This window comes from Pinus tabuliformis, chromosome X (assembly GCF_031772625.1).
Source record: "Pinus tabuliformis cultivar Carrire ecotype Pingquan chromosome X, CPIR1, whole genome shotgun sequence".
NCBI classification, from domain to species: Eukaryota; Viridiplantae; Streptophyta; class Pinopsida; order Pinales; family Pinaceae; genus Pinus; species Pinus tabuliformis.
The window spans coordinates 139125117-139138675 of record NC_142308.1 but is presented as its reverse complement, the minus strand read 5'-3'; the positions used below and the strand labels follow the sequence as shown (position 1 = coordinate 139138675).

The following is a 13559-nucleotide window of genomic DNA, read 5'->3' as shown; positions in this document are numbered from 1 at the left end:
TGCCTGCTTTGGAAGGTTATGTAGCAGGTTTGAGGAATACTTGAAGGATTCTTGCGCTTTAAAGGGCCTTTGGAGGCTGGATACTGCACCAAAGCCCTTGTTTTTACCCTCATTTGTGGAGTAGGATCACTTTTGAGGGCTAGTGTCCCTCATCTTTGTACATGTGGCTTGAATGCCCTTAAATTGTATTAGTTTGGATTATTTAATTGTTGCAGAGGGCCTTTCGTCCCTCCTCTGGCTAGATTAGGGGATTTCAGCTTAGAAAATTAAAATTTTATTGTGAGGGAAGTTGAATACCTCTATAAATAGAGCTGCACTTTCTCTCATTTACTTATGCTGGATTTGGGGGACAAATAAATTAGGAGGTCTGGAATTTCTGCAAATTTTCTTTCTTATAATTTGGCTATGGATGGATAAGTTTAGTTACTTTTCATGGCTAGAATTGTGATGTGCTGTAGTCTCTTTTCACGGATGCTTATGGTGGATCTTGGATGATGTATAGTGAAGTAAGTTATTTTATTTGCTTTATCTTGGTATTATGTTCCATGGGATAATTGTTCATGTGCTAAGGTAGTTTTTTTGATATTTGCTTCATTGTCTTGTGTTGAGCTAAAATCTTCTTCCAAGTGTATGAGGAATATAGAGATCTTTTTTTCCCCTTAATCATTCGTAAAAACCCTAGATCTCAAAACCTGGGGTGGGTTAGTTTATTTTCCATACCATGTTTGGATCTAGTTATCAGTCCAAGAAAACTTATAATTGTTTGATTCCATGACTCTGCCCCCAATATATATATCTTCCATCCTCCACCCATTATTCATTATAATCTTTAAAACTGTTTTGTTAGGGTTTCGTTTCCAAAACCATTTGGTAATTCCTTGATTCTGTGTTTGGGGATCTATTTGAGACTCTATTGGTTGATATTATCCTTTAGATTGACATATATGAACTTTTGAGGCCAAATCTTGGAACTAGTAAGCCTTAGCAGTTCTATTCCATGGAGAACCTGTTAAAATTGGCAACTAGGGCCAAACTCCACATGGGTCATCTTATTTATGACAGCTGATATTTTTCTTGGATTCCTCTCTCCAAGAGGTGTAGGATTGATCTAAAGATCATCCTATTTTGACATGTACAAATGAAGTTATGAATTTATTTTGATTATGGTCAAATTGTCAAGGACGGCTAGCAAACTTATGTAGGCTCAGAAGCTCAACAGTCACGTCTATTCATCCTCAACGTTGCATACAAATAGAAGGTGACTTAGCCTCATTTGGACACACTCATCTTCACACTTCTCTCTCTCTCTCACATTGATTGGGTACGGATTTCTTGGCCTCTCTTTCTCCACACGTTCAAAATTTCAGGAGGCTGAAATTTCAGGAGAGCAAAATTTCAGGTGGCCGAAATTTCAGGAGACCAAATTTCTGGACAGTTTGACGAAGTGTTGACCAGCATGCATTGACCTCCTTTGACTGCATTTTTGTGAGGGATATCTCTGTTTGGGCAGGTCACATTTCTGGGCACAAAAATAGAGGCTAAATGTTGACTGTTGACCAACGTTGACTGCAGCTAGGGCTGACCACAGGTGGGCTGTTTGACCAGACTTTGACTGGGCTGAATTTGATTGTTTTGAGAGCTGTTTTATCTTGCTGTTTGGAGGCCGAAGTTGACTGAAGTTGATCGATTCGCTGAGGGTCAAATCTGCCCTGTTGACCAACGTTGACTTTTCTGGTTAGGGCTCTTTTGCTGCTGTTATAAATTATCAGATTTGTAAATTGTACTGTCTCTCTCTGCTGAACTATTGAAGACTAAAAGAAGATTTGATCAAGGGTTTCCCCACATTGGGGTTTGTCCTTAGCTGGTGCCACATCTTGTGTCCGCTTGTCTTGGCTTGTCTTCTACTGTTTATGTTCTATCTGCATTTTACTATCATGTTGATGTGATAGCTAATCTGAATAATTGATACTGGGCCAATAAAGAAATTGAAGTAAAATTGCTCTAAAGCATAGAACACACCATTGTTGCTTAAAATTAACATGGTATCAAAGCTAGGGTGAAGACAAAGCCCAATCAAGAGTGAAAGAGCAATCACTAAATACAGTTGGACAAGGACAAAAGGTTCAATGGGTTCCTCATCCTACTTCCCGGCTAAAGACAAGCTCCATGATAAATCTGACTATCATTGATGGAAGATGTCTCGTGATTTGACCTTGGAAGAAAAAGAAGTGATGGACTAAGTGCAGGGTAAAATCCTTGAACCTCCTTCAAATGCACCAGCTACTGCGAAGACCAAGTATAATAGGGCTGAAGTCAAAGCAAAGAAGATTATCATGGATTCCATTGATAAGCATCTGGTAGCTTACATCTCTGAATTGAAGACCTCCAAGGAGATCTATGACAAGTTGGTCGACATGTTCAGGGTTAGTAATGCTAATCAAATTCTATTTCTCAAGAATAAGTTGATGAAGGATATTAAGAAGGACAAGGACGAGGATATTCAATCCTTTTTCTTAAGGATTACTGAGATCAAGAATGATCTACTCTCGATTGGAGAAGTCATTCCTGACAAGGAACTTACTCTCACCACCCTTGGAGGACTCCCACCTAAGTGGTATGTATTTAGAACCACCATCCTCAACAATGATCGAATTCTAGGGTTTGAAGAATTGATGTTGAGATGCATTCAAGAAGAAACAAGAATTGTGGAGCAAGAAATGCCTTCTCATAGAAGCAACCCCACTGGATTCTCAGCTCATGCCAAAAGGAGAAATAATGCAGGTTCTAAAGGTCATTTCCATGGAAAGCCTGGATCTAAAGGAGGAAGGAACGACAGGTGCTTTGTTTGCAATAAGTTTGGCCACTATGCAAAGGAGTGTCCAAATAGAAGGGACACATCGCATGATGATGATCACAATCATTCCAGGGGCAACTTCAACAACAATGATCAAAGGAATGGCAGGTCCAATGGCAAAGGGAAAAGGAATGCGAGACATCAAGGAAATGGTCGGCCCTCTAAGAAATCAAGGAACTCTAGGTATGAAGAATCAAATGTTGTTAACAATAAGCAAGAAGAGTACTATCTTATATCGACCCTCTCCATTGCCTCTCCTTTGGACACTTTGGGAAATTGGCTGATTGATAGTGGTGCCTCAAGGCACTTCACCGGATACAAGGAAGCCCTCTCTAATCTAATAGAAAAGAAGACAAACTTGGAGATCATCCTTGGAGACGATGCCACCTATCCCGTGAAGGGAGTAGGGAATGCTACCCTTCAATTGAATCAAGGTAACACTATTCATTTGCAAGAAGTACCATATGTACTTGATCTCAAGAAGAACTTGGTGTCCATTTCAGCCATGGAGGACAAAGGATTCAAGGTGGCATTCATCGATGGAAAGGTACGTGTTTGGAAAATAAATTTTAAAGATGCTTTTACTCTTGGGTTCAGGGTTGACACTTTGTATCAAGTTGGAGGAAGTCCATTGGGAGCCATGTCTTGCGACACATCTCTACAATCTGAACTATGGCATCGAAGGTTTGCCCATCTTCATTATAAGGCCCTACCTGATGTGAGACAGATGGTGATAAGTATACCCGAGTTCAAAGTAGAGCATGAAGGTGTATGTCCGGGATGTGCTGAAGGAAAACTTACAAGGGGACCATTCCCCTCAAGTAATAGCAAGACTACAAATATATTGCAATTGATTGACTCCGACATATCTGGTATGATACCCGTAAACTCTTTGGGAGGATACTTATATTATCTCACCTTTACGGATGATTATTCTCGCAAGACTTGGATCTACTTCTTGAAGAAGAAGGATGAAGTGTTCACCTGGTTCCGGCACTTCAAAGCCTTGATCAAAAACCAATCCGAGAAGAAAATCAAGATATTGAGGATTGATAATGGGACCGAGTAGGAATCCAATGACTTCCAAGATTATTGCAGAGAAGCTAGCATTAAGAGGGAGACTACAACGCCATACTCTCCTGAGCAGAATGGTATGGCTGAAAGGAAGAATCGCTCTATTGTAGAAGCAGTTCGTGCCATGTTTCATGATCAAGGCCTTTCGAAGTTCCTATGGGTTGACGCTGCAAATACCACAATGTATGTTCAAAACCGATGCCCCCATCAAGCATTGGACTCCAAGACTCCCAAAGAAATGTTCACTGGTAAGAAATTCGATGTCTCTCATTTTAGAATTTTTGGAAGTCCCGTATATTTTCATGTGCCGAAAGAGAAAAGAAGCAAATTGGGTGCATCTAGGAAGAAATGAACCTTTGTGGGCTATAGTGAAAATTCTAAGGGATATAGAATTTATGTGGCTGGTCAAAAGGAAGTTGAGATAACTCATGATGTCACCTTCGACGAAGGTATGGCCCTTAGGAAGACCAACAACCTTCCTATCCTAAGGAAGGACAAAGAAGTTGACACTGGAAATTAGGGTGCAAAAAAGACGAAACGATATCTGATGTTGATAAACCTATGGATCTTTTTGATCCTCCTCCTCATGAGCCTTCCTCTTCCAAAAGGAGACCCTCATGGCTTAGGGAGACTCTCGAAGATGCTGAGGGACACATTGCACCAAGGGGGATTTTCCATGAAAGCAAGAAGCTGAACAGGGATCAAGGATATTTGATCGCCATGAGCACTATCATTCAAAATGAGCCTTCATCATTCAAAGATGCCGTGAAGCATCAAGTATGGAAGGATGCTATGAATGAAGAATACGAGTCAATTATGAAGAATGATGTCTGGGATGTGGTCCCTAGACCCCAGTACAAAATGGTTGTCACCTTTAAGTGGCTCTACAAAATCAAGCATGGAGCTAATGGAAGTGCAAACCCTTTCATTCACAAATGTAAGAGGAAGTTGGCTTCTGAATTTGAGATGAAGGACCTAGGACTGATGCATTATTTCCTAGGGTTGGAGGTCTGGAAAAAGCCAAGTGAAATTTTCCCCTCTCAAGGAAAATATGTTGTGAAGATATTGGAAAGATTTGGGATGGTGGACTGCAAGCCCGTGACTACTCCGATGGAACTTAACTTTAAGAAGTTATGTGGTAGTGCCGCTGGACCTGAATTGGGAAATGCTTCTGAGTATCGTCAACTCATAGGAGCACTGATGTTCTTGGTGAACTCCAGTCCAGACATATATATATGGTTGAGCCTCATCATATACATTGGATTGGTGCCAAGAATCTTCTGAGATATCTTTGGGGCATAATCATTCATGGACTGAGATACACTGCCGGAGATGTGAAGCTGCATGGTTATTCTGATTGGGCTGGCAGTGTGGTGGATTGCAAGAGCACTTCTTGATGCTGTTTTTCTTTGGGTTCTACTTCGATATCTTGGATGAGCAGGAAGCAGAAATCGGTTGCCTTGAGCACCGCAAAGGCTGAATACATAGCTGCTAGTATGGCCTCTTGTGAAGCTGTTTGGTTGAGGAAGCTCTTCAGTGCACTGTTTGGACATGTGCTGGATACCACCTTGATCCTCTGCGCAACCAAAGTGGGATCCGATTATCAGAGAATCCCTTGTTTCATGATTGCTCCAAGCATATAGATATCAGGTACCACTTTATCCGATATATGGTACAACGAGGAGCAATAAGGTTCCATCACATTGGGACCGATGAGCAGGTCGCCGATATTCTAACAAAGCCCCCAGGGAAGGTCAAGTTCTTGGCCTTCCGAGAACGACTTGGAGTCGTGGAGAGACCCTCTTGTGAGGGTCCTGTATGAGATGGACATTGAGATCTGGGAGCTCCAGGTGGCTTGGGGTATTTATTGGAGCGATGGGCAACCACAGGGTGAGTGGTTTAGCCTTCCACTAGTGGTTTGCTGTGTACAGGGTGAGTGGTTTAGCCTTCCCCTGCGATACCCCTTGGCGACAGATAGGCATGATGAGTGGTTCATCTTTCTCCTGCTGAGACATCCTACCCATGCAATTTGGGACTCATGGGAAGTACCTCTCATCTGGCCAATGAGTAGGGAAATGAGGATAGGGACCATAATACTACCGATGGACGCATTGTGTACTACCATACTACCTATGCTAGGATGACCGATAGCGATTTGGGATCAATTGGAACTGACTTCCGGTTAGTAAGAGTGGTATGAGACACTTTTGATTGGAATCGACTTCGGGTCAATAAGAGTGGTATGCCACTCTCCTTTGATTGGAACTGACTTTGGGTCAGTAGAGAATGGTATGACACATTCTCGATCACTTCTTCTTCTTCATAGTTCAGTAGAGCAGAGCAGTGCATTGATGGCAGAGATAGTACAGATTGGCAGATGGATTAGCAGATGGAGTTCTCCCTAGTTGAGAAAGAGTGTTAAAATTGGCAACTAGGGCCAAACTCCAAATGGGTCATCTTATTTATGACAACTGATATTTTTCTTGGATTCCTCTCTCCGAGAGGTGTAGGATTGATCTAAAGATCATCCGATTCTGACATGTAGAAATGAAGTTATGAATTTATTTTGATTATGGTCAAATTGTCAAGGTCGACCAACAAACTTATGTAGGCTCAGAAGCCCAACAGTGACGTCTATTCATCCTCAACATTGCATATAAATAGAAGTTGACTCAACCTCATTTAGACACACTCATATTCACACTGCTCTCTCTCTCTCCTCATTGATTGGGTACAGATTTCTGGGCCTCTCTCTCTCCACATGTTCGAAATTTCAGGGGAACGAAATTTCAGGAGGCCGGACAGTTTGACCAAGCGTTGACCAGCATGCATTGACCTCCTTTGACTGCATTTTTGTGAGGGCTATCTCTATTTGGGCAGGTTGCATTTCTGGGCACAGAAATCGAGGCTAAATGTTGACTGTTGACCAGTGTTGACTACAGCTAGGGCTGACCGCAGGTGGGCTGTTTGACCAGCCTTTGAATGGGCTGAATTTGACAGTTATGAGGGCTGTTTTATCTTGCTGTTTGGAGGCCGAAGTTGACTGAAGTTGACCGATTTGCTAAGGGTCAAATCTGACCTGTTGACCAGCGTTGACTTTTCTGGTTAGGGCTCTTTTGCTGCTGTTATCAATGATCAGATTTGTAAATTGTACTATCTCTCTTTACTGAACTATTGAAGTCTAAAAGAAGATTTGATCAAGGGTTTCTCCACATTGGGGTTTGTCCCTGGCTGGTGCCACATCTTGTGTCCTTTCGTCTTGGCTTGTCTTCTACTATTTATGTTTATGTTCTATCTGCATTTTACTATCATGTTGATGTGATTGCTAGTCAAATATTGATACCGGGCCAATAAAGAGATTGAAGTAAAATTGCTCTAAAGCATACAACATACCATTGTTGCCTAAAATTAACAGAACCCCCCTTGAGCTGCGGAGGGGAGCTTGCCAAAAGCGAGAAGAGGGTTGGTGAGGAGATGGTGGCCTCCTTTGAGGTGCAATGGGTTTCACACTAGAGCTTTTGGAGTTTATCTCAAGAAGTGTGAGATTTTTCTGTAACATGACCAACAAGTTCAAAGTTGTCAGTCCTTTGCTGTCAAAGTCAGAAAGGCTGATTTGAGTTTGTGGCTAAAGTCAACATGTAAGGGTGACAAGATGGAGGTCAACATCATCGATAGAGTTTATTTTAGCCTACCTAAGGACTTGGTCAATTGGTGGGCTGACAGTCCTGGATTCCCATCGTCTGGAAGTTTGTGGAGCTGACCTGATTAGGCAGAAGATCCCAGCTTTTATGGGCTGCAGTCTACTGTAGCCAACATAAAATGGATGAAGCGGTTACAACCATCTTGTATAAATATTAAATAGATGTAATACATCTTACAATTCAATCTCGTACAATACCTTGTATTATTCTTCGAGCAATTGCTTTTGATAAAATAATGGACAAGTTTTTGTCCTGAAATATCTGTGCATACTGTGGATGTGATGCTTAATTATCTACATTATCTTTCTGTTACTGTGATACTGTTTCTCTCTGCTTTTCTTCTGCATTAGATCTGTAGATGTCGTATCAGTTGACTGATCTGTCTAATATGACAGTGTGGATCAAATCTAAAAGGTTAGTTATAGAATACCAATTTTTTAACAATGGCATGTAGTAGACACTGTGGAATAAAATTTGGTTGATCAAGTTTAATGTGCCTAATATTGAGGTTTTCAAAGAACTCATAATCTCAATGTTTGTTCTGGTAAATGAAAAAGCATGAATTTATATGAGGTAGGAGGAGGAAAAGATGATGGCTTCTTTGATACAGAGTATATGTTTGGGCCAGTTTCAAAGTTTCTGGCATGTTTCACTTATTTTTAATATTGAAATTATTTTGGAAAATTGTTTCAACAAAAATGCCTTGCCAAGTGTGATTTCATGGTTGAGGAGAGATGAGTTTGCTTCTCTGTATCAATAGATGATGCTTATCCTTCACACATATTTTTCATGTTTCTCACTTTCATACTTTTGTTTCCAATGTTTTCTTACTTTATTAAATAATTTGAGGGAGACAAGATGAGAACTAGTTACATTTATTTTGCTGTCAACTCATCAATGTAAATGTAAAGTCTCCCACATTTAGATGCATTTGTTATGTCAATAAAGATTGGCAAGTCATTGGTGTACAATAGCACTAATTCCTTCACCTTGATATATAATCTCATCTTGAAAGCTAATCAAGAGTTAGTGCTCTGGATTTTGATCATAATCCTTATATTATTGCAGGATAGAGCACCAGGGGAGCCTTTTGTACCAAAGTCATCCAAAGAGGCTGAGATGGAAAAGATCATGAGATCTATGTCTGTAAGTGAAGTTTCTTTTATTTTTGTTTCTTTTTCTTATGGAAGTGGAATTCTGCATCATACAAGAAAAAAACATGCTAATATTAAAGTAATAAAGTTATTATCATAGGGCATGCCTGGAGCATCGAATATGAAAATGTACTCTAAGGATGACCTGATGAATATGCCAAATTTTGGGAGCAATGGGGAAGGTGAGGATGATGAGGAGGATGAAGATGATGATTACACTTCTTCTAGAATGGTAAGTACTAGGTATAGATATCCTTTTGATGTTTCACACTAGAGGAACTTAAATGTAAGTGACAAAAGAGTAAATAACAATTCTATGTGCTTTATATTATGCCATATATTTATATGTTGAATCAACTTTGAGGTGTTGCGTTGACTGTTTATTTGTGTACCTGGCTAGTTGTTCCAATGGAAACATGGGACGGGATGGGAGTTCAGTAACCCCATGTGTGAAGTCACTAGTAGTTTAGAAAAGGAATACTGAATTGGTAAATATAGTGGGCTTGGATACATGACTTATTTAGGAGCAAAGCAAAATGTTCTATAGTCCTTACATTATTCTTTTCATGTAAAACCTGTTCACCAAATTTACAAGCTCCTGTTCTATGACCGATGGAACCATCCCAAAAAATATAATTACAAGAAAACCCTTAGTGTGAGATAGATGCTCAAGGGGAGGTGCAAAGTAAGTATTCCAATGTAATGTTCTCTATGGATTAATTGCCCAAGGGAGGATGAAATAGCCTATCCAACCCTGCAGGCTAGTCTCTGATAAAGGGGAAGCCCATTATTCAATGTTGCGGGGGCAACATTGGGTAAATTTTGGGATCACTGGGGAAAAAGCCCAAATTGGAGGTTTCACTTGTAACCCCTCACATTAATTTAAGGATAAGAACCCCCACAAGGAAATATATAAATAAAGGAGAGTTGGAATCATTTTGTCATAATTGAATTTGGATTGAATACTTAGCTATATGCACGGTAACTGGGGTCCAACCCTTCAAAGTGCCTACTACATTCCCCCAAATATCTGGTCCGACCCTGCGTAGCTAACAAACATTCTACCGCTATTGAAGAGCCTTCCATCTGGGTGTGGGATGGAAGGAACAGTGCTGGGCAGTGTGGGATTCACTAAGAGCTAGGCCAGCCAACTCTCCTTATTTTAGCTTTCACTCGTTTGGACGAATGGGATTAGCAGAGATAGATACCTTTTATTGGTTTAACAATTTGATGGTGTTAATAGAGGTGGTACTTCCAATCAACAAGCACGACGATACAAATTTGTTTTTTGAGTTGATGCTTTGAGGTTTTTAAGACCCCTTTCTCCTTGTCTAGTTTTGGTGGAGGTGATCCCACCCTCGCTAGTCTCTACTGTTTTTGGTGGTGAAAGATACCGCCCTAGTCAGTGATTTCTCTTTATCCATTATCTCATCATTTCTGTTGACTGTTAATTTGGCACATTGAGAAGTTCTTTGGTCAGTTGAAGGATTCAGACTGTGCCTTGTTTAAAGACAGTAAGGGTTCGATCTGCGACTTGTTTGGAGGACATAGTTGAGGTTCATTTCAGGCACCATAACAATCGACAAAGGCAAAAAACTTGTACTTGATCCTCCTAGGGCCGCGAATGATCTGAACTTAAACAAGAATGCAATAACTTACAAATATAATCATAAACACAGAGATGCAGCAAGAAAACACTTCATTTCATTAATAGAATAATACTGAACTATGCTTACAAACAGAATGGAAATAAGATAGCTCGGGCGATGGTAGCTTATCTTTGAGAAGAGATGTGGTGATTGCATGCCTCTGAACTGTGTTACAATGAGGCTCAAGGGCCTATTTATTATTGGAAAACATGAGAAAACTCTAGAGTCTAAACAACCAAAGCCCTAACCCCAAGAGATGTAACACCATGAGTTTGTGGGCCCCTTTGGGGTTAGTTCGGCAGCCAACTTCTCGGGGTCTTAACTTGGTCATATTATCTCTGTTTGGCACGTGCAATACCTTGTTGAAAAGGTCTCTCTGAGTACTACAGGTTTTGCTGCAGGCCCCTGCATATGGCAATGGGCCTGCTGTGGACCCCAAAAAAACTCTGTTTAGGGGGTCAAAACTACTCCAGAAGTTCAGGACCTGAAAAATTGCTAAAAATAGTAAATGCTGAAATGAACAAGGAAACAAATGAAACTGACTAGAGGGTCTGGTGGAATAGGTGGGTGGCCACCAATATCCACCTGGATCATTCCTCCCCCCTTAGGAAGCAATGGTCCCAATTGCGTGCAGAGCCTTCATGAGGTGAGGAAATTTCTGTTGAACCTGGTCCCTGGTGAAGGAGTTAGCCTGCTTTGACAACTTGATATCACTGTATTCTTTGTTGGCGAGTGTTCTTGATTTGTGTGTCCATGATCTGATTAGTTGTGGCCTGTTCCATGCAGTCTGGATTGAGCTCTGTTGGTGTGAGCTGTTTTGCAATGTCAGATGTGTCCAACAATGGTGGAAAGTATGGCCGAAGGTGATCTACATTGAATGCTAGGTGCAGACCAAGGAACGGTTAAGCTCGAAGGCATTGTCACCGACGACCTTGGTGATGGTGTATGGCCCATATCGAAGCGGGTGAAGCTTGCAGTGGGGTCTAGCAAGGAACTCCTTCTGCAAATGTAGCCAAACTTTGTCGCCCACCCGGAACTTGTGCGGCACTCGATGCTGAGCATGGCACTGCTTGTATTTAGCATTGGCTCTGTCCAATATATCATGGACCTGCTGGTGGATGTGTTGAATGCGCTCAATGAAGCTGTTAGCCCTTTTAGCTTTGGACTGAACGTGAGCCGAATCTACTTGAGTGGCTGCAAATGGTATGGGGCATAATGGCTGAAATAATGGCCGACTAGGAGTAGGTAGAGGAGTATACAAGCCTTGCTTCTTGATGGTTGGTTTGGCAATGGCGCAGGCAGTGCAGGATCTAATGTGTTTCCTAACATCCCAACGAAGTTTCGGCCAACAAAAATACTTTTGCAATACCACCACTGTTTTCTCTACTCCGAAATGTCCAATGACTCGATTGTAGTGTGCATCCCAAATCATCTTGGCACGCTCACTTGAAGGAACATAGATGTGTCCCAGGTGGCATAACAGTGCATCCTGAAGGTGAAAATTTGGAGCTTGCTTCCCTTCCAGGAGTGTGGTATATGCTGCTGAATTCAGGATTGCTCTGAAGAAGCTCTCTTGTAGTTCATTTTTTGTGCAATAAAGAAGACTTTGGGGTTAAAAATCTTGCTGGTGTTACTCTTCTGAAAATGCTGTAAGATTGTTTTATTTGTTCTGCATAATTTTATTTTCAGCCATTAATGATAGCTTAATGAAGATTGATCTAGGCACAGGTATCTTGTCTGATCTTTGAGGTTTGAATGATAGTTTAGATTCTGAAATATATTGGCAGGTATCTCCATTTGATCGGGGTTTCACTGTTGTTTTCTCCTTCTATGTTGATGGTTGATTTTAAGCTGTGCAGGAAATCTTTCTTTAGATTACCGGGCGTTAGGGGAAGTTCTCGGCTGAGCCGGCCAACTCTCGGGTTGTGTTTTCTGAAAGAGCCCAGCGAGTTCTTGATCCCGGGCTTATCATTCGAAATATTTTTTTATGAATGCATGCAGGGTTTTCTGAAGCGTTTTACATTTAAATTAAATTCTGATAATATTACTGTGATTATTGATAAATCTAGCTACTAAAGAGCCTTAGATCTGTAAATACTGTAATTATTTAGTTGGCTTTAGGGTTTTGTCTCTAGCATATTTTATTTCTGGGTTTTCTGTTATTGTAGGTTGCCGGTACAAGTTTTGAAAGTTTTGCAGGGTCACTGTTTCGCTGTCCAGGGGTTTTTCAGATCTGGAAAAATTTTCACATCAGTTTCATTTGATAATCAGCTCTTGAGTTCTCAGTGTCAGATCATCATTCAGCAAGCTCAAACCAGCGCAGCTGAGCTTCTCTACCAGGCTGCCAACTGCCTCATTGATTCATTTCGCTGCGAAATCTACCATTCAAACCCTCATCCTCTCCAACTCAGCCATCCACAAACGATTCTATTGATCGTGCCTCTTCCAGACCTGCACAGCAAATTTCGCTTTACAGTTGCTGATCTGCCCATCAGCTGTTTGTTGATCGTAATCTGCCATCGTTGCTCTCTGTCGATCGTCCAATAACCTGCAGCGAGAAACATAATGTGGGCCACCAGCGAATGACTCCTTCCCTTTCGTCCCCCTTCTGCCTGCATCTGTCCGCTCCTTATCTGCTCCATGCATTTTCCATTTGCAACCAGATCATTGTTCTTCCGCCGTCACCTGTAAAGACTAACGCATATATAAGACGAGGTAGAAGAGGAAAATTGGGATTCAAAGCGTGTGGATTATCAGCGTGCAGCTCGATCCCTTCAAACGTAATCACCTTCATCGCTCCTGTCTGAGGCCGAACGTATGCGCTGAGGTCTTCTGGGCAATAGCTTTCATATATCGGTGCGTTGGCTGGGCATTTTCTTGTTAAAGCCGTCTCTCTCTGCCATAGTTTTAAAATTCGGCCGATTCGAAATGGAAACGACCGAGTTGATCCGTTTCATTGCCCAAAAATGTGACTCGGTGGAGGAAACGGTTCAGTAGGCCGAGTCAGCAATGACTCGGCCGAGTCATTCAATGACTCGGTCGAGTCATGGTTGACTCGGCCAACTCGGCCGTTTCTGTATTGACTCGGCCGAGTCATAACCAGTGGCCTGTAACCCCATCAAAACAT

At 41.5% G+C, this 13559-nt stretch overlaps 1 protein-coding gene across 1 annotated transcript in view; it reads left to right on the top strand.

The window, feature by feature from the left end:
* Positions 1-13559, top strand: part of LOC149138848 (nucleophosmin) — an 84502-nt gene that overhangs the window by 57241 nt on the left and 13702 nt on the right. Inside the window, exons 5-6 of the mRNA XM_089446664.1 lie at positions 8698-8775; positions 8884-9015. Of these exons, the coding sequence (XP_089302790.1) occupies positions 8698-8775; positions 8884-9015 (210 nt within the window). The remainder of the gene's footprint in view (positions 1-8697; positions 8776-8883; positions 9016-13559) is intronic.